At 41.5% G+C, this 23,947-nt stretch overlaps 2 protein-coding genes across 4 annotated transcripts in view; both read right to left on the reverse strand.

Annotated features, from left to right (window-relative positions):
* Positions 1 to 437: 437 nt before the first annotated feature.
* sdad1 (SDA1 domain containing 1) lies at positions 438 to 7,922 on the reverse strand. Its single transcript, XM_079364432.1, has 22 exons — positions 7,687 to 7,922; positions 7,289 to 7,393; positions 7,066 to 7,164; positions 6,829 to 6,939; positions 6,021 to 6,092; positions 5,844 to 5,944; positions 5,685 to 5,742; positions 5,517 to 5,595; positions 4,859 to 4,956; positions 4,675 to 4,744; positions 4,445 to 4,548; positions 4,215 to 4,272; positions 4,072 to 4,130; positions 3,913 to 3,989; positions 3,665 to 3,762; positions 3,336 to 3,412; positions 2,692 to 2,821; positions 2,475 to 2,566; positions 1,968 to 2,158; positions 1,787 to 1,871; positions 1,151 to 1,312; positions 438 to 1,040 (listed from the first exon to the last, which is right to left on the reverse strand). The coding sequence occupies exons 1-22, from the start codon at positions 7,774 to 7,776 to the stop codon at positions 993 to 995; spliced, it is 2,064 nt and encodes a 687-aa protein (XP_079220558.1). The 5' UTR covers positions 7,777 to 7,922; the 3' UTR covers positions 438 to 992.
* Positions 7,923 to 9,260: 1,338 nt separating this feature from the next.
* ptpn13 (protein tyrosine phosphatase non-receptor type 13) overlaps positions 9,261 to 23,947 on the reverse strand; it is a 46,085-nt gene continuing 31,398 nt past the window's right edge. The window contains exons 19-49 of one of the 3 annotated variants that reach the window (XM_079364344.1): positions 23,606 to 23,703; positions 22,359 to 22,412; positions 21,853 to 21,942; positions 21,574 to 21,681; positions 20,795 to 20,926; positions 20,069 to 20,553; positions 19,523 to 19,639; positions 17,957 to 18,050; positions 17,768 to 17,853; positions 17,516 to 17,684; positions 16,376 to 16,590; positions 16,190 to 16,288; positions 15,724 to 16,106; positions 15,354 to 15,513; positions 15,069 to 15,224; positions 14,415 to 14,586; positions 14,104 to 14,314; positions 13,885 to 13,970; positions 13,731 to 13,792; positions 13,462 to 13,617; positions 12,569 to 12,734; positions 12,357 to 12,446; positions 12,164 to 12,261; positions 12,027 to 12,082; positions 11,844 to 11,941; positions 11,070 to 11,218; positions 10,891 to 10,981; positions 10,435 to 10,772; positions 10,136 to 10,351; positions 9,969 to 10,031; positions 9,261 to 9,847 (exon numbers count right to left, since the gene is read on the reverse strand). In XM_079364344.1, the coding sequence (XP_079220470.1) occupies positions 9,770 to 9,847; positions 9,969 to 10,031; positions 10,136 to 10,351; positions 10,435 to 10,772; positions 10,891 to 10,981; positions 11,070 to 11,218; positions 11,844 to 11,941; positions 12,027 to 12,082; positions 12,164 to 12,261; positions 12,357 to 12,446; positions 12,569 to 12,734; positions 13,462 to 13,617; positions 13,731 to 13,792; positions 13,885 to 13,970; positions 14,104 to 14,314; positions 14,415 to 14,586; positions 15,069 to 15,224; positions 15,354 to 15,513; positions 15,724 to 16,106; positions 16,190 to 16,288; positions 16,376 to 16,590; positions 17,516 to 17,684; positions 17,768 to 17,853; positions 17,957 to 18,050; positions 19,523 to 19,639; positions 20,069 to 20,553; positions 20,795 to 20,926; positions 21,574 to 21,681; positions 21,853 to 21,942; positions 22,359 to 22,412; positions 23,606 to 23,703 (4,576 nt within the window). In that variant the 3' untranslated portion in view covers positions 9,261 to 9,769. Of the gene's footprint in view, positions 9,848 to 9,968; positions 10,032 to 10,135; positions 10,352 to 10,434; positions 10,773 to 10,890; positions 10,982 to 11,069; positions 11,219 to 11,843; positions 11,942 to 12,026; positions 12,083 to 12,163; positions 12,262 to 12,356; positions 12,447 to 12,568; positions 12,735 to 13,461; positions 13,618 to 13,730; positions 13,793 to 13,884; positions 13,971 to 14,103; positions 14,315 to 14,414; positions 14,587 to 15,068; positions 15,225 to 15,353; positions 15,514 to 15,723; positions 16,107 to 16,189; positions 16,289 to 16,375; positions 16,591 to 17,515; positions 17,685 to 17,767; positions 17,854 to 17,956; positions 18,051 to 19,507; positions 19,640 to 20,068; positions 20,554 to 20,794; positions 20,927 to 21,573; positions 21,682 to 21,852; positions 21,943 to 22,358; positions 22,413 to 23,605; positions 23,704 to 23,947 lie in introns of all 3 variants that reach the window. The other 2 variants (XM_079364343.1, XM_079364345.1) reach the window with 2 other exon arrangements.

The raw sequence follows: 23,947 nt of genomic DNA on the forward strand, positions 1-23,947 counted from the left end.
TTCTGTAACCTGCCGTTCTACAAGTAAAGCATCATTCTATATATATATATATAAAGTTGTTACAGACACAACACATTTTGTGGACTGATGAAAGTAAGATTGTTCTTTTTGGATCCAAGGGCCGCAGACAGTTTGTCAGACCCCCCCCCCCCCCAAACACTCTGAAGACCGTGAAGCACGGTGGTGCAAGCATCATGCCATGGGGCTGTTTTTCTTACCATGGTGTCGGGCCTTTATATCGCATACCAGGGATCATGGATCAATTTGGATACATCACAATACTTGAGGTCATGCTGCCTTATGTCACCAAACATTGTGGCTTCCAGCACTTTTCAAATGAATTAAATTATAAGTCTAGGTGTAGTCCTAGAAATAACGGGACATCCCAATAATTTAGTCTATGAAGAGTCAATGAGGGCCAGCAAAATTGATAAATGCTACTTTGAATTCTTTTGAAGTTTATTTACACATTAACATTATTTGACTGCAAAACTAATTCATAAACAAACGAAAAAACAGAGCTGTGGCTGACAACCACAAACTAACATCCTTTAGTTGTCCATTGATCCTATTCTCCAGAGATCTCTTTAACTTTGTCCTACTCTGTCTTCTGACTCCGACTATAGGTATGTGACACTGGCATGATCAAAACATGGCACTAAAGTAGAGGCTAAAGTTCAAAATAGCCTAAGGAAATGTAAAACTGCAATTACGATTGTTATATAACTATATTGGCCATTAAAGTTTCAAGAATTATACATTAACACCTTGTAGCCCTCAATGATTGTTTTTACTGTTCACTATTGAAGTGGTTGCAAACCCACGTGGAGTAAAAAATGATACATAAAGATCTAAACACACCATTATTAAAAATGGTTTATTTCAACACACAAAATGAATGCAATTAATTACTCAAAATATATGAATACGTCAAACTCGCCAGGTTTTTATTATAGTATGCATCAAGGATGTTCATGTCAGGTCCATGGGTTCTACTTGTACTGCTTCTTCTTTTTCAGAAGTGCATCACGAAGAGCCAGCTGGATAGGAAACAAAATATTGTCAGCTGAGTGTCAGGAGTTTTAATTCAATGAAGCCTTTTTATCCAAAGTCAAATACAGACATGAACTCAAAAGTGTGTTAAGCATACCTGTTTTTCTCTGAAGGAGCGCTTGCCTTTTGTTCTGACATTCTGACTGTGTCTCATCATCATGAAGTTCTTTGTTTTCCTCTTCTCCCTGTTGCTGGTACTGGCATGTGGGTTCAGCTTGGTGTGCTTTTTGATAAAGTCCTTACGGTCGGTCCGACCAGCCTAGAATAAAGAACGCATAATTAGAGCTTCTAAGTTGACACAATTGATCAACAGCTGATTTTATTACCCAAAATGCTAGTTTCTTATATCTATATTTTGTTGTGGTATTTCACAGTCATCAAAGATAAAGTGTGTGAATATATAAAGAGACTTGGCTGAATCCAAAGGTCAGACAATAACATGTCCACGTCCTGTTGCTGCACCAACTGTGTGTGTCTGTCAAGTTTCCATTTTTCCAACTCCAACACTGTTCATTGGACAAAACTAGCAATTTGAATACGTCCTCCATGATGTGATTTAACTAGGCAGGCTGGTAAGTGATGCAACTGTCTGTTGCAGCCCTTTACACCATTAGTTTGTGTCGAAGCATACAAACTGTCAAATGACTTCCAGTGTGAGCAGTGTCAAGCAACTTTCATTTCAAGTAACTCTAAGGGGAATTCAAACTGTCCTTGAGTTGGTATGAGGTTTTACCATTGCTGTTGCTAGCCGGGTTTCTTTGTCTGCTTTTGGTTTCTTGTGCAGCTTCTCGATATTCCTCAATGTCAGCAGTTCCCCTCTGTAAGATTTGAAGGAGAAAACATTCTTAGTATGATCCTCCTTCTCTGTCAGCAAATGAATGCTATACAACTTTTAAGTCAAGCAACTTTCTAACCTGTTGTCTTCCTCGTCATCAATGTCCACATTCTTCCTCTTCTGGCCCTTGCCTGGTGCAGCGTTGACCTCCTTGGCCAGCTGAACCAGGCGGATCTTCTTGAAGTCATCTTGAGTGAGGAGTCGGCTGCCACTGACCGCCGCTGCCTTGGCTTTTCTCTCCTCCACAGGCATACTCTGAAGCTTCTCAGCCTGACACAAACACGGGATTATCTCTCATTAAAGCAACACATTCATAACTATCAGCCGGTCAGAGCTCCTGTGAGAGACTTTAAGTTTAGGTTGATTTTGGCACTGTACAAATGTAAGTTGTGTTTTCACATGAATGATTTATCCTATGAGCAAAATGTATCCTAAAATTGGAATATTTGCTTTGAATCTTCGAATAAAGGCTGGTTTGGCAGCATGCAGTAACTCTCTTCATCTGACACCTACCCTGCCGGCGGTTACAGGCAATCCTCACAGGAGCTTTAATTTAAGTTGTGCAACTTTTTTTTTTTTATCTCACCACTTCTGTCGTATCTTCATCAGACGAGTGGTGAACGTCCACCCACTCCCCATCTTCATCATCATCACTGATGCTGGCACTTTCCCAGCCATCTGTTGTGCAATATGATGGATATGCATTTGAGCCTTTTATTGACAAATCTATCGTATTTTCTTCACACATCAATTCTGCCACTGTGTGATTTTCATCTTGTTATCGTTTGACCATAGCGGCTCACCTTCATCCTCCTCTCCATCTTTCTTCTCCTCCTCCACCTCCAGGACTTCAGCTCCAGGGATGTAGTCTTTGGCCTCCAGTTCTCCGTAGTCTTTGATCTTGGCCTCGGCTGACGCCTCAGTCGGTCTCCCCTGGAGAACAGGTAGCAGAGTTAACAAATACTTACACTATAAATGTGCAGTCATTTCATTCTTTGCTACAATTATATTTCTGTCTCTAATTGTAACAAGCTTCCCAGTTTCTCATGTACTTCAGTGGACATGTGTTTGGATTTTGGCGCCCCCTCTGGACAATAGGGCTCAATTGATCTTATCCTCGTTTATATTTAACGTCGTAAGTAGAACTCACAATGAGCCTCTGGTGTAGTACATTTTAAATAGGCTGTTTACGCAGCATGCAGGTGATCATCTTGTCGTACACCTACCCTGCTGCAGGGGTGAGAGGCATATAAAATATGGAAATCAGTATTTGTTTCAGTGCGTTTCATGACCAGCCAAAAACTCCTCATAGGACCTTTAAACTTACACGCTCTTTTCTAATCAAACCCTCATGAACAAATGGATTGTTCTCAGTCATATGTGACCGTTATATGTCATCGTTTCCTTCACGTCCAGTAATTTAAACGGGAGTCTACAGCTGGCTCACCCTGTCCCTCTTGTGCAGCATCTGTGGATTCAGACTCCTGAACAGCTGGATCAGTCCTCGAGCTGACATCATCACATCTGGTGTAGAGAGAAACATGTTTGTGTAAAAATGCATCCAACTCCAATCCTACGTCATTTATAGGGCACATTTAAAAACAACCGAGTTGACCAAAGTGCTTTATAAGAAAAAGGAAAAAATCAGAATAGGCAGAGCAAAAACAAAACAAACAACTCTTATACTGGGCAAGGACAGGAGGGATGTGCTCTCGCATGCATAACACACGCACGTTTAAGCAGAGTCGTTATTAATGAAAATAAATGGTTTCTCACTCTTGTCTTTGTGCAGCTTGTACTGGGCCAGGTCCTGAAGCAGGTCTTCAGTGATGGCGAGTGGACAGCGGGCTGTCAACTCTTTGATGGCATTGATACTGGAGGACAAAGAGAAAAGATGAATAATAAACTCAGCTCTGTACCTTCTGAACATCTCTATAGATTTGTAGTTTTGGTTTGAAATAATTGTGACGTTACACTTCCAGATGTTTTGACTGAAGATAACTGAAACAAGAGCTGCTGCTTACCCCACAGTCATGACTTCCCCTGAGTTTCTGTCCGTTACAAAGTTGTTGGCGATGGTCATGATGACGGGTTCGATTACCTGAACAGGTAGGTATATACATAACGTGTTACGCTAGACTCCCCGTGTTGTGTTTAATCAACCGATAAATGTTTTGACGTACCTCTGGTGGAACGAGCTGGTGTGACGCCTGGGCGGCACAGAGAAGAATCTTTGTCACCTCTGAAAGGACAAACGTTTGATGAACGTACCTCACACACAATAGATATAACAAATATTAGTCACTTTTTGTGTGATTGTTTTTACCTCTTTGATGCGGCTGAAGAAACCTCTGGATGAACGGGTAATAATTGAAGAGGAAGAGCTGAAAAAAAAAAAAAAAAAAAAAAAAAAACCAGGCAAGTTTAAATCACATTTCATTTAGACCTCTATATGAAGTCTAAAATGCATGATTCCCATAAGTCATATCTGATTGAGTTTAGCCACCATACAAAGCAGATATATACAGGCTGAATGATAAGAGCCTTGTCACTGACCTCATGGATTCCAACCAGCCTGGAGATGAGCTCCATCATCATGATCTTCACCTCAAAGCGCTCTTTAGAGTCTTCCAACTGCTTCAGGAGTTTCTCAGAGAAATCTTCATTCAACACAACAAAGCCACAGGATCAGTCACAGCTACAGAAACTGTAACTCAAACATACCAAAGACAAACTATCTATCCTGCTGTTGTTTTTGTGTTTCGGAGAAGATGATTGAAACCTACCTTGGGGATCATGAATCAGGTGAATGGCAGAGAAATTGAAAACTTCCACTTTCCTCTTTTTCTTGTGTTTCTGCCCAGAGAATAAAGATTAGAACATTCACTATGTTTTTTTTATTTTTCAACACAGATTGAATTATCATAGTTCACCCCCCCCCCCCCCCATTTCTTTTCAAAACTGTCGTACCTTGAGGACTTTCATCGCCTTTTCCATCTTCTTCTTGTTTTTGGAGGTTTTCTTGCCAGTCGAGTATCTGACCTTTAGGTCTCGGACCGATGGTCCCTCTGCCTGAAAGATTAGAGAGCTCACATCATCTTCTTAAGGTTGTCAACATGGACAATACTTTGGTACTTTAGGACACCTTTAGTTTTTAAATGAAAAGATACTGAGCTGTTGTTGTGACTGTATTTGTGCACATAAGATAATGGCTGAGGAGTTTTCGTGCATTATTTTGTTCATTTAAATGAAGAGATGATTTAATGTTGGGTTCCTCGGACTTCTATTGTTGTTGCCATGGTATCGACTGAGGTATCAATTGCTTTTCATTCTTTTGAGAATCTTAATCGTTGGTATCATGAAAAACATACTAAACATGAACCCCATATAAAGAGGCTGTCGTCCTGGAAGCAGATGACCCAGGTTCAAATCTAACCTGTGGCTCCTCATCTCTCATCTCATTCCCTGCTTTCTATGTCTCCAATATTCAACACTATAAACTGTCCTCTCTATCTCTGTCCTTTCTATTTTACAAAGGCAAAAAAAATCTCAGAAAAAAAAACAAACCCTCCATTAAATGAAAAAGTCGACAAATGGTTCTTTTCTTGAACAGCTTTGCATCTTGTACTTGCCTCTGAATCTGAATCACTCTCGTTTTTCTCATCCTCATCTTTGCCCAGGAAAAATTTAAGACCAGCAACAAGGATCTAACAAAGAGAGGGAGGTAAGCATTGACAGAGTTAACAGTTACCTGATATAATAAAGAGAGCATCGTATTGAATGTGAAACAACTTACCTTTGTCACCTTGGAGAAACACGCCGTGGTGATGACATTGACTGTTTTGGCATCATTCCTGAAGCACAGACAAAAAATATATCAAGTCGTGTAAAATAAATATTTTAAAACAGGATTTATCTCTAAACTCTCAAATGTAGTAATCAAATAAGATCCCACCATATGTTCCTTTTGTACAGCTCTCCCATCACATCTAAGGAGATCTTTGCAGCGATGGGGTTGCTGTCTCTCAGCATGGTGTACATGAAGTTCTGCAGCGTCTGAAACACAGCGAGTGTGAGCGATGACTCTCTCTCACAGTGTAAGAAAACAAACTCTGGATGTTTCTGCACTTACTGTATTCACTTTGTTGTTTTTGTGTTTAGCGTTGATGTTTTTGATGTCTGCGACGATGTGTGTGTACAGCGTCTGTGGACGAGAGAAGAACAACGGTTTACTTCCACACAACAACAGAAGTGCAAAGCATCGGCAGGTAAAGAGAGTAATATGAACCTAGAAACACACGCAGCAGCAGACGAGCTCGTCGGTTAGTAGATTTTAAATCCCTGAACTATTTCACATTGTTTCTTTTACACTAACATTTGAAATGATTTATAATAATAACAATAATACATGTTATTTATAGAGTGCGGTTCATAGACTCAAAGAAACTTTACATACAAGGTAAATGGAAAAAAACAATATACAAAAAATAACCCAATAAACAGAAGAAAAAAAATTATGTTAAAAAGGTTTGATAATAATAATAACTTTATTGATATAGCACCTTCAAAAACAAACTTCTTTGATCTCCCCTCACCGTCATTCTCACCCTGTCTCCTAATTATCAATCTTTTATCCCGCTGTCATTTTCATCTTTGGCCAGTTCACATTGGTAAACTTTAAGGCTGAGCTTAAAAAAATCAATACAACAATATATCGTCATGTGCTCCTTTCAAAGATTTTTTTAATCAGAATGATGATTTGGAACGAGCAACACAATATTTGTATCACACGAATCATAAACTTGATATGGTCCCACTTTAACTTGACTTGACTTATGGGCTTCATGCATCAGGGCAGAAACATGTATGCTGTCAAAAGAGTAAACATGGAGACAGGGCGGAGGTGTGGGGAGTTTCCCTTCCTGCAGATTACATGTTACCTTTCGGAGAAGCTTGTCGTGACATCGCAGCAGCTCAAAGAAGAGCTCCAAGAGGCTGCAGGGGTCGATCAGATCTTTATTCCTCAAAAGAATCAACGATTTGCAGAAGGTCTGACAAAAACAAACGCACAAAGTCAAAAGGAAGACTGAGCCCGCACATCAGAAGCTGCTGAAATATGCTCAAACAGCATGAATATCAACAAACTCATTTGACAAGGCTACCGCAGATCTTCTCACCATTCTGAGGTCATGCTCCAGGACTGTGTGATGACTCATTAATAGCTCAGACAGCTCTTGTGGAAAGGTGGACAGATGCTGCAGGTAACAGTGACTAACCTGTGGGACAAGAAACACATTTGACTGTACGCCTATAAAAAGGTGGGAAGTTACAGTCCCATTACTAAACAGGAATATAAAAGCTGATTTGTTCCTAGAAGCTTAAACACGAGTGTTTAAGTACCTGAGCGAGAAACATGACCAGGTCTGCCAGCTCCTTGTTCGGCTTGTCAGGTTGCAGTTTAAAGATCTGAACATTGGACTGGTAGTGTCTGTACTGCTGCTGAAACTGAGGAACAAACAGTCATTACAGATGTATAGCTGCACAATGTTGTGCTGAAATAGACAAACAACAACATGACACGATAGTTGCTTTCCACATGCCTTTAAGTTCCCCTTTACTTTTACATAACGCCTCTGTTCACCTCATCTTTTTCTATTTAGTCTACGCTTGATCGTTTTCTTTTCTTCAGTGCATTGACAGAAAGTTAAACTGGAGATAAGTTCATCTTGAATATAAACACTCTTGGACAATGAAAGTGATATTTCTAAATCGGATGTCTCCTTGCTAAAAACACTTACTTCGTCCAGGTAGGACTGTGGATCTCTTTTGATCAGATTCTGCAGTTGTGGCAGGTTGTTTGGTAACTTGTTGTTGTGTCGCCCGGACATGGCTCAATCTTAATGTGTGTCTATGTCTCCGGGGGAAAATAATGAGAAAAAGGCACAATTTTACAAAGCAAGCGTGGCAAACGTGTAGGCTGCCATTAAGCTTGTGATGAAAGCGCTCGACGCACGTCACGTCCGGCAATGCTGCGTCAAATCCGCTCTGTTTAAAGAGAAAAGTCTTGCTTTTGCTTCAGTGTTAGAGAATTGCTTTATTTTGGGGTCTACTTTGACGTTTTACAGCAATGTTATGTTTCCTTAATAATCCTTTTAAGTTCCAAATTGACTTTTATAATAATTTATACGATTTTTCACGTCATTAAGTTCATTTCGCTGACTCTAATAATTCATGTCTGATTAGAAAAAAGAGCTGTAAAATACATTATGCAATAATTTTATTTTCTTCTGTGGTTAAAGACTACATTATAACTCATCGTCAACTTCAGAATGAATTTACTGTTATTTGTTGCTGAATTATGGCACCACATAGTGGTGATAAAGGTGTTAGACAACCTTACCTTCTTTCTGCAGCACAGTCATTCTGTACAATGAATCGTTTTGGGGATCTTATGATGTAAATTCAAAAAGTTAAAGGCAAATGTTACAATGAAATAATGTGGCAAAAAAGACTCCAGTTAACATGTTTTGTAGTGATGTTTTCTAGAGATTGTTGATGCAATCCTCTGGTCAATTTTGGTGACGTTTAATTAAAAGGTTGCCAAATTACCATAAAAATACACTCTTACAGCCTTAGCGGACATGTAACATTGTAGGCACCACTGTTGAGGTCCTACAGCACAAATGGGAAGTTATCTGTTGACTTGTCGACCCTGAAGCAGGTGAAAAAATCTACCGCTCTTTGTCCCAATCCATGCCCCGCTCTTAAAATTTAGCCTTAGCCTCACATTAAGCAGGTTCACATCCAGGGTGAGGGTGTCCGGATTCTTATTGGGTTGGAGGGGGTAGGTCAGGTGGCAGCATTAAGAGATTCACACCAAACAGAGTTTTGAGATTTCTTCCAGAAATCCTCTTTGTTTTTGTGCATCCTTTGGGTTCCCAATAAAGCCCTAAATAAAGTCAAGCTATTATGTTCAGTATTATGTTGTCATCTTATCTGTTAGTGTAAAACCTGTTTATGACTACTGATGAAGTATCAGAACCTTGAAGGGTTGTCTTGTTTCATAGGAGACTTTCCCACTACCCCTTGTCACTCTGCTCAGAGGGGCAACGAGGCACTCACACACTAGGACATGGGGTAAATAAATGGGACTGAGCTTTACTTTGCAGTGGTGTTATTCGTAATGAAGCTTTGAGAAGCTGTACACAGTTTATGTTTATATTAAAGAAGGGAATGTGGTGCTAACCTTTATGCAGCATTATTCAATAGAGTACAATGAGAAGATTATCAGATGTATCTCAGGGGCAATATGCTAAAACAAGACCAGGAACATCACTGACTGTGTCAGATAAAATAATTCCCATACACCACATTAAAATGTATCCAGTTTAATCTTCAGGAGATGAATATGTACACTTTTAATTTCATCATTTACCTCAAGCAGTAAGGAATTACTGTATAATAGATTTACAAAGCAAATACTGACATAGTATTCTGTCAAGGCATGTTCCAGCATCAAAATAGGATTCAAAATACACAAATTTGTTCCACATAAAATATGAAGTCATTGATCACTTTCATCATTATTTTAAAATATCCAAGAATCTGTGGGGGGAAAAAACCATTTGTATTGTCTTGTGGGTGAGGATAAGAAATACAATCTTGGTTCTCATAAATGCATCGAAAGGGAGTAGCAGCCAAAGAGAGAGAACTCAAAAAAAGCAAACATAAAAATATAGACGTCTTTAAAAGGATTTACTTCCAAGGAGCTGAATATTTTAAGGCATTTTAAAAACATTTAGTGTAATTTGGCAATGTCTGCCCGTGTCGACTCCTCCATTATTGTTTTGCACGTGTGAAACAGTCACCCAACGCTCTCTGCTATCCTGAGATGTTTTCTTCGGCTTGAAGGCATCTGAGGACATAGAGGATCACTTGATAGCAGAAAATATATTGGTCCTGTAAAAAAAAAAAAAAAAAGGGGGGGGGGGGGGGGGGGGTTAAAATGTGTAAGACAATGTGAAGGTGTAGAATTTTTTGCTAGTATGTTTTCATAGCGCTACAAAGCTTTAAGACCAACCTCTGTTTGGACCATTCCCTGTCTCTGAAGTCTCATGTTCCGTACAACATCTGAAATATCAAACTGCAAAAACAACATGTATTAGATTAGGATCATACAGAATAAAAAGAAGAAGCTCCCTTAAACTATGTATGCAATAATCAAGGATATGATAGTCGACGACTTACATCAGCATCTTTACTGATGAGGCCCAGAACCACGTCGATACAGATGAGGGTCCCTGACCGACCGATGCCCGCACTGCAGTGTGTGATTATCGGGCCCGATCGATGCACGTGCCTCATATAAGAAATAAATGTGAGCAGCTGCTCCGGTTGTGAAGGTGTCCCGTGGTCCGGCCATCCCGTGTAGTTCAGATGCGTCACACACTGGATTTCATTGGTCTGCGGAGGGAGAAACTTTTATTCTCATGTGTCCGGTAACGTTTAGAATTCAAATGAAGGCTGACGCGACTACATGAACTAACCTGGACATCTTTGACCTCGATGAGCCGAATGACGAAGTTGTCCAGATATTGGTCTTTGATCAGCGTGATCTGCAGCCTGTCGTCCACCATCTCCGCCGTCCTCGGTGTGTCCGGCCAATACCGTTGGCACTTCACTTTCCCTCCCTCCACTTCTTGCGTCATCATGGCGATCACATTCGACTTCTGCTCCCAGATCATTTGCCAAAAGTCCCCCAGAGTGGTGGGTAAGGGACCCTGACAGGCGATGTACATGTAGCTTTCATCCTTCACGGGCATCTTAATGAAGTTAGCGTTGATGTAGCCGCCATCTTTGCCCAGCATGACTCGAGTTGTGTCAACTACAACAGACATGCAAACAGAATTCATATCTCAAATGATGTTAATGATTAAATTTAATGACTTTTATGAAAGTATACTGTTCAAAGTATGGAACAACACATGTGGGACGTCTCTTACAGGGGACAATATTCTTGTAGCGATTCTTCTTCTTGTTCTCTTTTGTCTGACCAATCAAACAGTCGTCCAGTGGCTGCAGGTTCTGTAGATTCTGCCATAGAGAAGACCACCACATGTTCATATGGAACTAAACGACAGAAATTCATCCCATAGCACAGAAACACAAAGCCCATCCTCACCTCAAACTCCTGCAGAGGGACTTTTTGCTCCAGGAGCCCCCTCATCATGCGCACCACTGTGTTGAGCTTCGGTCCCGTGTACTGACCATCAGGGACCACTTTGACGAGGGGCAAAGAGGTCAACTCGTCCTCTGTGATGATTGGCCCGTCTAAATGGAGAAGAGCAATATGTTTTAATAGATTATGTTTTGGGAGAGACAGGAGCTGTGGGGAGGACGGGGTGAGGAAGACATCAGGGACAGAAACATATCCATATGACAAGATATTGTCATCCTGACTCGTGAGATAGTTTTATTGAAATGCTGGTGCTGGATATTGGTATTCTAATCTAAAAAAAACACATTGACCTCTTTTGTAGGAAATTTAACTCACCACGTCACTACTTCATGACTCCTGATGGTGGCGTTAATGTCATAAATAAGGGTCATTTAAATGAAGGTAATTGGTTAAAGAAGAAGTGGACAGCGGTGAGTAGAAGTTAAAGGATGAAAGAGGATAAGAGGTGGATCTGAATAAATACAATAATCCTAAACTTGACCTGCTTTGGAGCATTTTTATTGTTAACGAGATCCTGTGATGAATCACATGATTGTCCTGCTATTTTTCAATGACAGCAGAATCAATGTGTCGCGATACTCCCCTTCTCTTGGGGTACATATCCTGTATTGTTCAGTATACTAGGGGATCATTCTAAATGATAAGATATCCTGTTGGATCTGACACCAACGTGTGCTAAAATCTAAATCTCACGTACTGAGTCAAAGACGGTCTTACCATTTCTTGGTTTAGAGTTCATGGTTTCAATGGGCAGTTCATCACTCCCCCATGTGATTTCATCTTCATCAGGCTGCCCAGCGCTCATCTGCAGATAGCTGATGATTCAAAAAAATTATTAACATTGAGGTGAGAGATATTATAAATTATTAACATTTTAAAGATCCAATAAGCAAATCTTACTTTTCACTCCTTGGATCATCAACACTCTCCTCTTGCCATTCCACTTTACGGGAGCTCTATTTTGAAAAGAATGATACAAGACATTAAAATGTAGGTAAAGGAAGTGTTTTAAAATGCCAGATGGATTCGATGTTTACCTCGGGGGAGTCTTCAGGTAAAGACGAGCCATCACAGTCTGTGTCCTCTGAAAGCTCGGCGCTGTGCTCCGTCTCTCTCTTCTCTTCATCTTCATAGTCTGTAAAACACAGAGAGGTATGTTTGCTGAGTGAACACATTCATTATTTGATAAGAAACGACCTCCAGAGTTTTCTATGGGCTGTGTATTGGTACCTATGGGTGGTATTGGGGGGAAGCTGCCAGACTTCAGCTCACTCTTGGGAGCGAACAGCTTCGTCTTCACTCCGCTGTCCTCACTCAGATCTGAAATACAGACATGAAGTTACACGATTAAAAGACTGCTACATACAGAACTGAATTCAATCTTCACTAATGGTAAAATACAAAAACATGCGTTTCTTCATGTGTTGGTTCTCTGCTCGTACCCGTGTTTCCATTACACTTGTCAGAGTCGATGGGCAGGTAGTCCAGGTATGTGTTTGGCTTCTGGTCAGGCGGTCTGGACACCACAATGTGTACCAGGTCTTTAGCTTTACGGATGGTGGTTACAGCTTTGGTGTGGGACACACCCGTCATTAGATCTTCATTCACCTGCAAGAAAAGAGACGAACAACCTCTTCACCCGCCTGTCCTGGCTTCAACTACACACATGTATGAAGCGAGTATGAAGGTTAAAGTCCTGATTTTACATTCACAAAAAATAGACTGAAAGGTTCTACTGTATATACAGTCTTTATGTTCATCTCAAAAAATGGACTAAGACTCCCAAAGAGGAGGACTTGGATAGTATGCTGTTATATACAGTAAATGAACTTTCTCTGTCAGATTGTGGGACAAATGGATTGAATATAAATCACCTAATAGACCAGATTGAAACGATAACATGTAGCATCACTACCGTTGTTACTATCGTCGTGTATTTGTTTCTTTTCCACCATTCAATTTCATTTCTCTTCTTTCCTTTAAAATGTTGCTTTAATGATATACTGGGAGTGGAAGGTTATGAACAGCAGTAATAAGTCAATAATAACAGGAACAAGTGTAAACGAACACACTGAGTTTTGTGGGCTTAATGTAAGTATACATCGTGTTTGCTGTCATCTCTTCTTGTCCTGTGTTCTGCTTTTATTAAAGACACTCGTAATGAAAACTAGACTGTTTAATTGAAACCATTTATTTAACAGCTCTCTGGTTGTTTTTGTTCTTCTACACGGTTTATTTATTGAAATGCATTTGGTGGAAATAACAGGAATTTAACCATATACATAAGACCTACAAAGCTAACATTTTGAGCAGTGGATTTTAAATCATCACTCACTTTCAGTAGCCGGTCTCCCACTTGCAGTTTGCCTGAAGACTCTGCTATCCCTCCCGGTGTGATTGACTTCACAAATATCCCCCTCTCTCCTCCAATCACAGAGAAACCCAGACCTCCTGCGTGCGGCTTCTCCAGATCCAGCGTAATGATGTCCTCCTGAATATTCAGCAGACACCATGTAATTCCCTCTTATGTTTGTAGATCCCCGTTTGGTCGGGACATTATTTATTATCGGGGCAAAGACGATCAATCATGGAAAGAAAACGTACCTCTAAAGGACAAAGGGCCGCGATACCCTCTGTATCTCTTGGATCTTCTCCTATAAGAAACCCTTCAGGACAAAGGGAAGTATTGTAATTAGATGTAAAATAAGTGAGCCTATCAAAATGTGCAGAGGTGAGCCCTTCAAGTCCTGAAACCTACCATTCATACTGGAGGAAACGTTGGGGCTGATGTTGTTGTTAAGAAAAGAGACGCTTTGCAGCTCAGGAGATACAGGCTTCCCATCCCTTCGAGCAGAAGAAGAATTCAAAGAAAAAACAAGAATAAAGTTGTTGAAATGATGCATTTCAATGCAGTCGAGATCAAACCATGAAAATGAGTCCGCGTTCTAAAGCTTGCTGAAAGTCTTTTGACAACTACCTGGTGGCCTTGAGAGTGAGGTCATGGAGGGAGAGCTCCAACAGCCTGGTGCTCTCGCTGAGAGTCAGGTCCTGGGTGGGAGCACCGTTAATGTAGTGGATCAGATCAAGTGGTCTCAGGCTCCCCTCCTCAGAGGCCAATGAACCTGGCTGGATGTCTTTCACATACAAGACGCTGTAAACACTGTCACTGCCTCCATCCAGCAGCAAACCTGGACAAACAACAAGGAGTAAGAAATAAAGAACAGTACGTTCAGTCAACTGCAGACATGCCTTCGGGGTTTCATCTTGTAAAGGAGGGCCGTCTCTCACCCAGGGGTTCATGGCTGCCCTTAAAGCAAATGTCAGGCAGCAGGTGGGCTTCTATGGAGGGCTTGGGGGGCTCCAGGACCCTCCCCACGACCAAGTCGACCACACGTGGGGCTGCACGCACAAGATTGACCACCTCGGTGTGGCCCATATTGCTCACATCTGTGTTATTTACCTGGAGATGAGAAGAACAGGCTCAGGCATCGTACTGGTGTAAACTGTGTTTTAAATACTGAATAAAAGTAGAGCAAGCAGGTGATTATCTTGATTGAGCATCAACACTGGAAGCATGTGGAAAAAGCAGGTCGGGCTCTGTTCAAAAGTAGGAAAAAAACTGCTAAACTGCACCTTTAATTTTCTAAATAACACCCATTTACTTTGTTAAATCCAAACACTTCACACTGGATGGAGTTGTGATCGCTGCTGGTTGGGTTTTTGTGTGGATCGGGTTTTTCCTCATTTGGTGTTGGTTTGGTTCTTTTTTTGTTGTTTTTATATTTCAGTTGTTGGGATTCTCATGATTTTTTATGTATATTTTTCAAAGCACTTTTAAAACCTTTGATTTTAAAGGTGTACTGTATGTAGAGTTAGTTTTACTACTGTTAACATCAGCTGAAACAGACTGGTCAGAATCAGACATCAGGGATGAACTTGTACCATTATCATCCGGTCACCGGGCCGGAGCCTTCCATCTCCTTTGGCTGGATCTTGGACGATGTCGTGGATGTAGCACCCATGATCATTTCCTTTAGTGAGGGTGAAGCCCAGGCTGCCTTTTTCTGACTTCACCAACGAGACATGTAGTTCTACGTCCTAACAACAGGAAAAAAAAAAAAAAAAAACCCCATCTCAGCTTAAAATTCACAAAACTCATTTTAAGTCAGTCTGGGGACATTTTTAGATTGTGTTTTTTTTTAAGGGATTTCCTTCTTTAATCCTTACCGGAACAAAGTCCTCCATGTCCTGTCCATTTCCAGACAGAGTTAGGTTTAAGGGCAGAGGCAGTGGAGGAGGCAGGGGATCAGGACTTGGGGCAGAGGGGGGAGACACCATAAGCCGGGGAGATGATTCTAGATCAGCCATCACAGGGGATGAAGCGCCCCTGACCAAACAAAGACAAAACAATATGAGATACAAGACATTAACGGTGTCGTCGCACACACACAAAACACTTTAAAAAAAAAAAAAAAAAAATTCCCACATATGTCATACATACGAGTATTCAACTCAGGATGCATTAAAGAGTCAGGCTGTGCTGACATTTCACACGTGAAAACAGCTTTAAATTCAGATACCAGATACCATCAGATACCTCTTGCTGAGGTCAGATATCGTCATCGACAGGTTCGGGGAGTAGAATGTCGAGTGGGCGCTGTCGTCCAGCTGTCCCGTGCTGTCGTAGCGTCCCAATGCCAGGTTGCTGCCGGGGGTGTGGTAGACACTCCGCTCCCACATTTGCTTTCTCTGCTCCAGGTTGTTTGGGCTGAAGGCTTCTTCCACCTCCTCGTCCCCCTCTGTGCTGTCGCTGTAGCTGTTATGGCGCCCGGGGGTTTTGAGCTGCATTCTCTCCAGGGCCTCCTCCACGGCGCTCTGAGTCATCTTGGGCAGTTTATCCGAAGGTGAGGTCGCCCTGTCGGAGCTCAGGCTGGGCTCCACCTGAGGCAACAGCTCCTTTCGAGGAGAAGGCATGGGTGTCTGGAAAAAATAAAGTGACAAAGTTAGTTTAAATTTTCTTTAAGTACTGGAACTTAAATGAGCTAAAGACAAAAAAGACTCACCAGGGCTGAGGTGTCCATTTCAGGAAGAACCCCGTGTTCAGGTCTACAGAGGAGCAAAGTCACCTCCTGTCCTGTTCCTCGCAAGGCTGATATCACCTCCTAAATGAACGGTAAACACTGCAATAAATAAATGATGCTAGCAAACTTGATTTCCATGCTGGTTGAAGGATAAATAGCCCCACTAACATGTTGTGAGAGTCCTTTCAAGGGGGTTTGATTGACCCTCAGGATGACGTCGCCAACGTTGATGCGTCCGCTCTCTGCAGCCGGTTGACCAGGAAACAGCTTTTTAACGCGCACCATGCTCGAGCCGTGCGGTTCCTCGAGCGTGTTCTCCTCCCGACTGAAGCTGAAGCCCAGCCCGGACGTGTTCTTCAGCAGGCGCACGTCGAACACATTATCTGCAATTATGAAGAAATGCAGGTAACGGTGAGCCGGACGTGTGTTGTGTGAATGTGAGCTTAAATGGTTTAACGCTTCGTCTGAGGGCAAAGAATCAGGTCTTTGACGCTTAACATGTTTGGTGTTAGAAATCTGACCAATCAGGTGGAATAACTCTTAATAATTCTTTAGTATGTAATCCTGCTTTGAGCCATTACATAACAAGGAAACACAAAGATGACACTTACACACCACTGTACACAGAAATAGACTTCAATAACATACCACATTAACACCAGGCTCATTTTTACTAATAATGTAATCCAGGGTTGAACATGGATATTGCTTGTAAAATAGATTAGAGTAAGTCTGAGTAGGTTAACAGCAGGTACAGTCTGAGGAAACCAGCTACCCAGCTCTTAATGGGCAACAGCTTGCAGCTAATGGGCTGTACACACATCCTCATTTCCTTTCAAATGACATTACATACAGTGTGTAACGTCATTACAGAGAACAGTGTCTCAGTGATCACCTAAATGACCTGAGTGTTTTCTTCCTTACTTTCATTACCAGGCTTGTGGACTCACATGAATTTGACCAAAAACAGGCGCTAATGCTACTGACAAGATGAACCAACACATCCAAGTGTTCTTAAACAGGTCGCCTCTAGACCTCCTGTGAGGAGACATCAGGCTGAAATGAATCCTGATGCATTCACAAGACCTACGAAAGGTATAATGGACAATAAAAGACGATATTTCTTTGAGGTCGTTGTAAAGCCTGGAAGTGAGTTTTGGTTAAATGTTTGGCTGTTAAGAGAAAGCAGGGTGAGATTTATTTTGTTACTTTAAGTTGTGCAGGACAAAAATCAGCAAAGACATTAGAGCAGCGGTTTTTAATAAAACTTTAGAAGCATTATTTGTGTAGAATATTGAAGCACCGTACCTTCTGTAATAAAGCTGTACTCTGGTTTCTCTTTAACCTCAAACTGAGGCTCCATACTCTGGGTCTGGTCTCGTTTTCTTTCAGAAACTGGTGGAGTGCGCTGAGGTGTGAGGGGAGGGTGGATGCTGTCTGCAGGCGGATGACCCTTCTCCAGCCACAAGTGCACCATCTGAGGGATAGACAGATTTAGTGGACATAAAGGTGGAAATTAAAATCTGCGGCAGGGCGCTCGTCTTAAATGTCAGCCCTCACCTGCCCGGTGTCTCGGAGAGCCTCTACTGCTTGCTGATGAGTGGCTCCATCCAGACTTTTTCCATTCACAGCCACCACACGATCGCCTGAGCATAGGACCGAGTGGTTGATTTAAACAGATGAAGTTGAGCGCTCCAGCTTGTAGCACTTATTCTAAATCGAATTAGAAATCTCTGTTCATTGTCTTACCTTTCTGTATCCTTCCATCCAGCTCGGCTGCTCCTTTTGGGATGATGGCTTTGACGTAGATGCCTCCATGTCGAACAGTCGTGTTGACTCCCCCCTGAGGAAGAAAACAAACAAAAACCTTTTAAGTCTAACAAGCCAAAGAGAAACAGTAAATAATGTCTTGCTAATGGGGTCAATGGAGGGGGGGGGGACTTTTTTCCCATTTTAAGTGTGATTGGTGAACAACAAATGAATTGTCTCGAGTTTACTTAAAAAGAAAACATCAACCTAAGTTAATGAGAAAAGTATATGAAGGCCATTTTGCAAGGACATCAAGCTCTTAGTTCCCCTCCAGCTACCACTTGGACATCAGACATGCTTTAATACTGTGCCTCATGCCTGCTGAAATCCAGTGAAGCACAAAGAAACACTTCCTTAAAGCTCTTGTAAGGAACTCTCAGATTGGACTTATTTTAGCACTGTTCAACATATCACCCATAAAGATGGTTTACTGTGGGGTTGCTGATGGTCTAGCGGTTGTGACACTCGCCCCATATACAGACGCTATAGACCTCAATGCATCTGCATGGGCTAAAATCTGACCTCGGCCCACAGCTGCATGTCGCCCCCACTCTCCTCCCAACATTTCCCGTCTCTCTTTAGCCGTCCTAAAGTTCAGCTTGGGAATACATTTTTAAAAAAGGTCTTACGTTTTTGCAGCATGCTGTTGATTATTTTGTTTGCCTAATGTCCAAAGAAAGCAAATTCAAGGCATTCAAATTTACAGTATATAAACAATCAGTCTATATCTTTTTTTGTAATGACACCATTATAGCTCCCTTTCTGCCTTGTTGACAGAATTTGATGTTCCCCTTGTTAAATGTCCTTCATATTCAAATTAAGCTTTGGTTGAATTTCTAATTATTCCTTAAACAAGTTAGACAAAGCATTCATCATACACAACCATGAATGAGTTGAAAATGTAATACTACGCTGTGAGGTTAAATCTAAATAATCAGAGACTAGTGAACTACTATTCAATGCTATTAAACGTCCATTAGGTGATGGTAGTCATGATGATGAGTTTATTGTTGGGGTGGATTTTGTGGTTATTTTTGTTTGTTTGCTGAGACAACGAAACACTCAATCACTGATTATTTTCAAAACTAATACTGACATCAACCCTGGTCTGAGACGCACCGTTTAGTCAGTTATCATTGAGTGTTAATAAAAGAGAGAAATTAGATTAGTGGCACTCCAGTGAGTCACTCTAGAGTCAGCAGCAAACACCTAGGAAACCTCTGGAAAGTTGACAAAGCAGACCTGTGCTTAACTCTTTACTGTCAAAGGTTCAAATCATACTGTCTGACTTCATTAGTTTAAAAAAAAAAAAAAAGACGTTAAATAGACGGCATGCAAAAAGTTTCAAGCAAACAATAGTCCCACAAGAGCCTCCAGATCTGACAGCATGCAGCGCGACGAAAGCAACCCAGTCCAAGCGACATGAATACTGACGAACAACAGTGACGAGATGAGGTGGGGAAATGGTCAAAACAAAGAGAGGGTGAAAACCTTGCCGAACAGTACCGTGACACTTATGCCCAGGCTGCTGTCTTTTTTGGACAGCTCAACGTCAAATAGTTCTCCTGGATGGAGACTATTGACCCCTGGGGCATTACCATTTACATTTTCCGTGATGTATTCCTGCAAACAGAGAACAGGGTATTAAGTGGAATTATCACAAGCTGGGACATGCAGAAAGAGAGAGAGGGATCGAGGGCAGGGTGAGGAGGCTGTAGTCGGTTGTGCTGAGAGGAAATGGTGGAAGATAAAACATGCAGTTTACAGATAAAGTGCCTCGCATTGACATCGTAAATGCCATGATAGGCAAGGGTTAAATACTGTACAATATTCAGTTAGTTTAGCCAAGCATCTGACAGGTAATGTAAAATGCTTGATTGTGGAAGAAGTATTCCTTATTTCTTTTGACTAAAGTCGTTTTTTATTGGAATCAAGATTTAAAAAAACGTTTTTATTCCTGAATGACCCGAGTAAAAAACTACAAACGTAGAAGGATGTACAAAAAGCACATTTTGAAAATCACAGAAGGATCCATGAACACAAAGGCCGAACCTTTTTGACCTTGAGCTTCTCTTGACTACTGGAATAAGTCTCCTCGTCCATGTCTGAATCCCCCCAGTCTGAATGCTCGGTGACTTTGGGAGCTTCAGACACTTTAGGTTTTCTAGTTTTGGGCGGCAGAGCTGGAGGTGTAGGATCCAAACTCAGGTCAGGTTCTGGTCTTTGATGCTGGGCAATGGGTGCATTGGCAGGAACAGCTTTAGTTCTCTCGAGGATCTGCTGAACATCAACAGCAGGAGGCTTGCTGACTTTCGCGACACTTCCTGTCCTGGTGTCCTGTGAGTTGAGGACGATGAGCTGGTGGACTGGGGACGAGGTGGATGACAGTGTGCCAGCGTTTGGGAGAGGAGTGATCGGGCTTCCTGCTACCACCTTCTCCTCTGAGGAGCTATCAAAATCCAGGTCTCGTCTCTGTCCGGGGTTAAGTGCCTTTAATGCAGAGTTGGCTTGGTAGGGAAGATAGTCTGAAGAAGATTCTGCCAAAATATAAAAGAAGCGCAATTATGTTAGGCTTTAAGTCAGTTTAATACAGACAACAATGGTTCAATGCATCAAATCACATAGGTCATTTTAAAAATAGATGAATTACAAAGAAAATGATGAAAAAATGTGAATCGGCCATCTGCTGAATAGTTTATTTGGTATTGGTCCAGATTTTTTTTATCAGGTGGATGTCAAACCATTTTACTGTATCTTCATTCATGTGTCAGAATATACCTTTGTACAGTCTCTCTTTGGGCTGAGACACCACCAGGTTAACATCATCAGGAGCATTCTGCAGGATATCGACTGTGGTGGGATGAGACAGGCCATGGAGGTTCACATCATTCACTGAGATCAGCCGGTCACCTGCATAAACATTACAAAATGAGAAACGCGTGGAAGACGCTTTTCTTTGGAAACAGATTGAACGACTCAAAAAGCGACAAAGTCCTGGTTTGAAAACATGAAGCCAATGCAGAAGGGAAAGATAGTACAGGTTTTTGTGTGTCAACCAAAAACCCAAGAAGTCCCTTTAACCAAAATGTTAAAATACACATTTATAAAGCAGAAACAAACGTGTACAGTACAGCCTGGTACAAAAACACATCCGGTGTCTTTGTTTATTCACACTGCATCAGGCATCATCATATGTTTTCCTGTCATTCATTTATTTGGATTTATTCGAAGCCAAGGAGCATCTATACATTTGCAGACTTGGGTGTGTGGCTAAGTTGACTGACAGGTGGATATGTTGTAGCTGTTTGTCAAGAGGGTTAAGGCCCGCCTCTTGTCTGTTTCTCGACTGAACAAAAGTTAGAGTGAGAATAAATTTACCACGTGATGACCGCTAGCGTTCGGCTCAAACACCTTTTCAGAAACAAATGGGAGACATCACTGAAACTACGTCCATGTTTTATAGTCCAGTCTATGATCACAGCTCTTATACTGTCTGACCATATAAGACAAATATTTAAAAACAAAACAAAACAAAAAAAAAACGCTGACTGTCCTACCAGGTTTGAGGCAGCCATTGACATCAGCAGGACCCCCAGGAGTGATGGAGCTAATAATTGTGCCAAGGTCCGTACGACCAGAGTTCTCCCCTCCCACAACCTGAAACCCTGGAGAACCAAGTGAACACATAAATATATGTGCACACATTCAAATACAAAACAACCGGGGATACACAAAAGTCATTTATATTTCCCGTCAGCCCTGACAGCTGAGAAATGGCAGCAAAGACGGTGTGAAATGGAAGTTGCTATTTTTGGAAAATTCATAAACACGCTTACCCAGGCCATACTTCACATCTTTCTTCAGGTGTACAGTTGTGATTTCTCTCTCAGGAGAAGGTAAGGCACTGAGCTTCTTCTTAAGTGAATCTGTGAAACCCAAAGAAACACAAGTTGTTACATTTACTGGAATGTACTGTACTGTCATTTGGTAATCATTTCACAGGGGATTTAAATGAAACCACTCTGAGAGCATGTCCACATGTTTTACTATTAATCAGCCCAGGCAAGCATTTGTTCCAAAAAGGCCCCAACTTTAGAAACAAGAAGGGTTAAGCTAGGATGAAAGGAAAGGTCATGAGTTCAGTGCAAAGCATGAAGCTATTAAAGAGTGGGACCAGAGCCAGTTTCACAGACGAGTAGAGAGGACAGAGACTCATTTCTGTCTTATATAAGTCTGATTTAGGACACAGTCTTTTGTTCTTTTTGGGGCGTTTTAGATCCACACTTGGCTGTGGCTCGGTCAGGATATGATTACATAGATGTGAGAGTGAACGAGTACATACCATTGACAGAGGCCGGGGTTGAGGGAGTACCAGAGGAACTGTGCATACTGACGCCTGTGAACACAACACAAGAGGTCATCAGGACACAACGAGAAATAATAACACAAACTTCTTGGCACTTAAATAGTTAACATTCAGACATCTGTTTCAACATTTATTTGTAAGTAACTCAACCTAAAGCTCCCTGCATCATCAGACCAGCTTATGACAACACAGTATTTTACATGGACAAAAATACAATAAGCTCAACATGCTGCATTAATAAATATTTATATAAGATATAGAACAGTATCTGTTGGAGGTTTTATTCTTTAGTCTCTATCCTTCATAAAGGATAAAACTCGTGAGTCAAAAAGCTCTCCTTCTTTGAGTAAAGTAGAATCTGTGTGTGTCTGTGAGAGTGAGAGAGAGAAAGAGAAAGAGAAAGAGAAAGAGAGAGAGAGAGAGAGAGAGAGAGAGAGAGAGAGAGAGACAGAGAGAGAGAGAGAGAGAGAGAGAGAGAGAGAGAGAGAGAGAAATGTTCTGACTGATGTGGGATGTTTCATGTTAAGCTTCTTAGGCCTTCATTTTCGTATTTTTCCTGCAGCTGATGTTTTTCGGCACTCTTAAGGACTGATTCCGAAACACAAGCAGGTGTTTCAATTCTCCCTGAACAGCGTCTCTTTGCACTGGAGCTGGTTGGGTATATCTAAATGTTACACAACGCAGTTTTCTGGCATTACGCGTCTCCTTTCTAAGCAAATCAGCATCATTGCAAAACAAGCGTCTAATATTATTTGTTTAACTTACACACACAGTCTGCCAAGACGATGTGGTAACTGCACCGCAGTACTTATAACAGGCTCAATGCTACTTTGATGTTATTTAATGAAAGCAGGGGTTAGATCAGCTCCACACTAAATTCACATCGGAGGAGTCGGTCTGGAGCTGAAATAAACCTTTATAAAGACTAACAGTGAGACTCAAAACAGAGAAGGTCGACTTTGTGGACGTGTTTGATTAGAGTGATATGATTCGTCAATAACACCTTTAGATGGAGCAGATGCAGAACAAAGCCATTCTGCTGCAATCCATGAATCCTGCCTGTAGTTTAGGATGATTGATGTGATACTTTGTGAAATCTAAACTACGGTTGAGATATAATAACAGTATTGTTATTAATGTAGAGTCAAAATGACACAATTACTGTACAGCAGCCAGACGTACATTTCAGATTTCAGAACACGGCCAATCATCATCAGCCTTACCTACGACGTACGCTTGTCCAGTGTCCTCTATGGAGGACGAGTCCGATTCTTTTTTTCGACTCCAGGCTGGGCTGCTGTGGGACACGACTCCAAATGATCTGGAAGGGAGAGAGAGGCCATGGACATTTAGACTGATGAGGAAGGTTTGCTCCCTCAGCAGTGGTCCATTCACGTTCACAGTTAGTCAAACACAGATGTTTCACGTAGCTTCACGAGCTACATTTCCGTTAAACGGACAAAGAGAAAGGACAGTCTAAACTGCACAATACATTGGCAATGTGTTCGTACAATGTCGACAGTGTTCAGAGGTTTACTCGCAATTTTGGCCATTAATAATAAGAT

The sequence above is a fragment of the Symphodus melops genome (assembly GCF_947650265.1).
Source record: "Symphodus melops genome assembly, chromosome: 16".
In the NCBI taxonomy this organism is placed as follows: Eukaryota; Metazoa; Chordata; class Actinopteri; order Labriformes; family Labridae; genus Symphodus; species Symphodus melops.

Bases quoted from the DNA above. Each gene is read 5' to 3' on its own strand.
- sdad1 (XM_079364432.1), bottom strand. From the start codon at position 7,776: ATGTCCGGGCGACACAACAACAAGTTACCAAACAACCTGCCACAACTG. The intron at 6,093-6,828 runs GTAACATGTAAT...TCTCGTCCACAG, and splicing joins ACGACAAGCTTCTCCGAAAG to ACGCTGTACACACACATCGT. The intron at 4,957-5,516 runs GTACAAGATGCA...TCTTTCAGGCAG, and splicing joins TGATTCAGATTCAGAGGCAA to AGGGACCATCGGTCCGAGAC.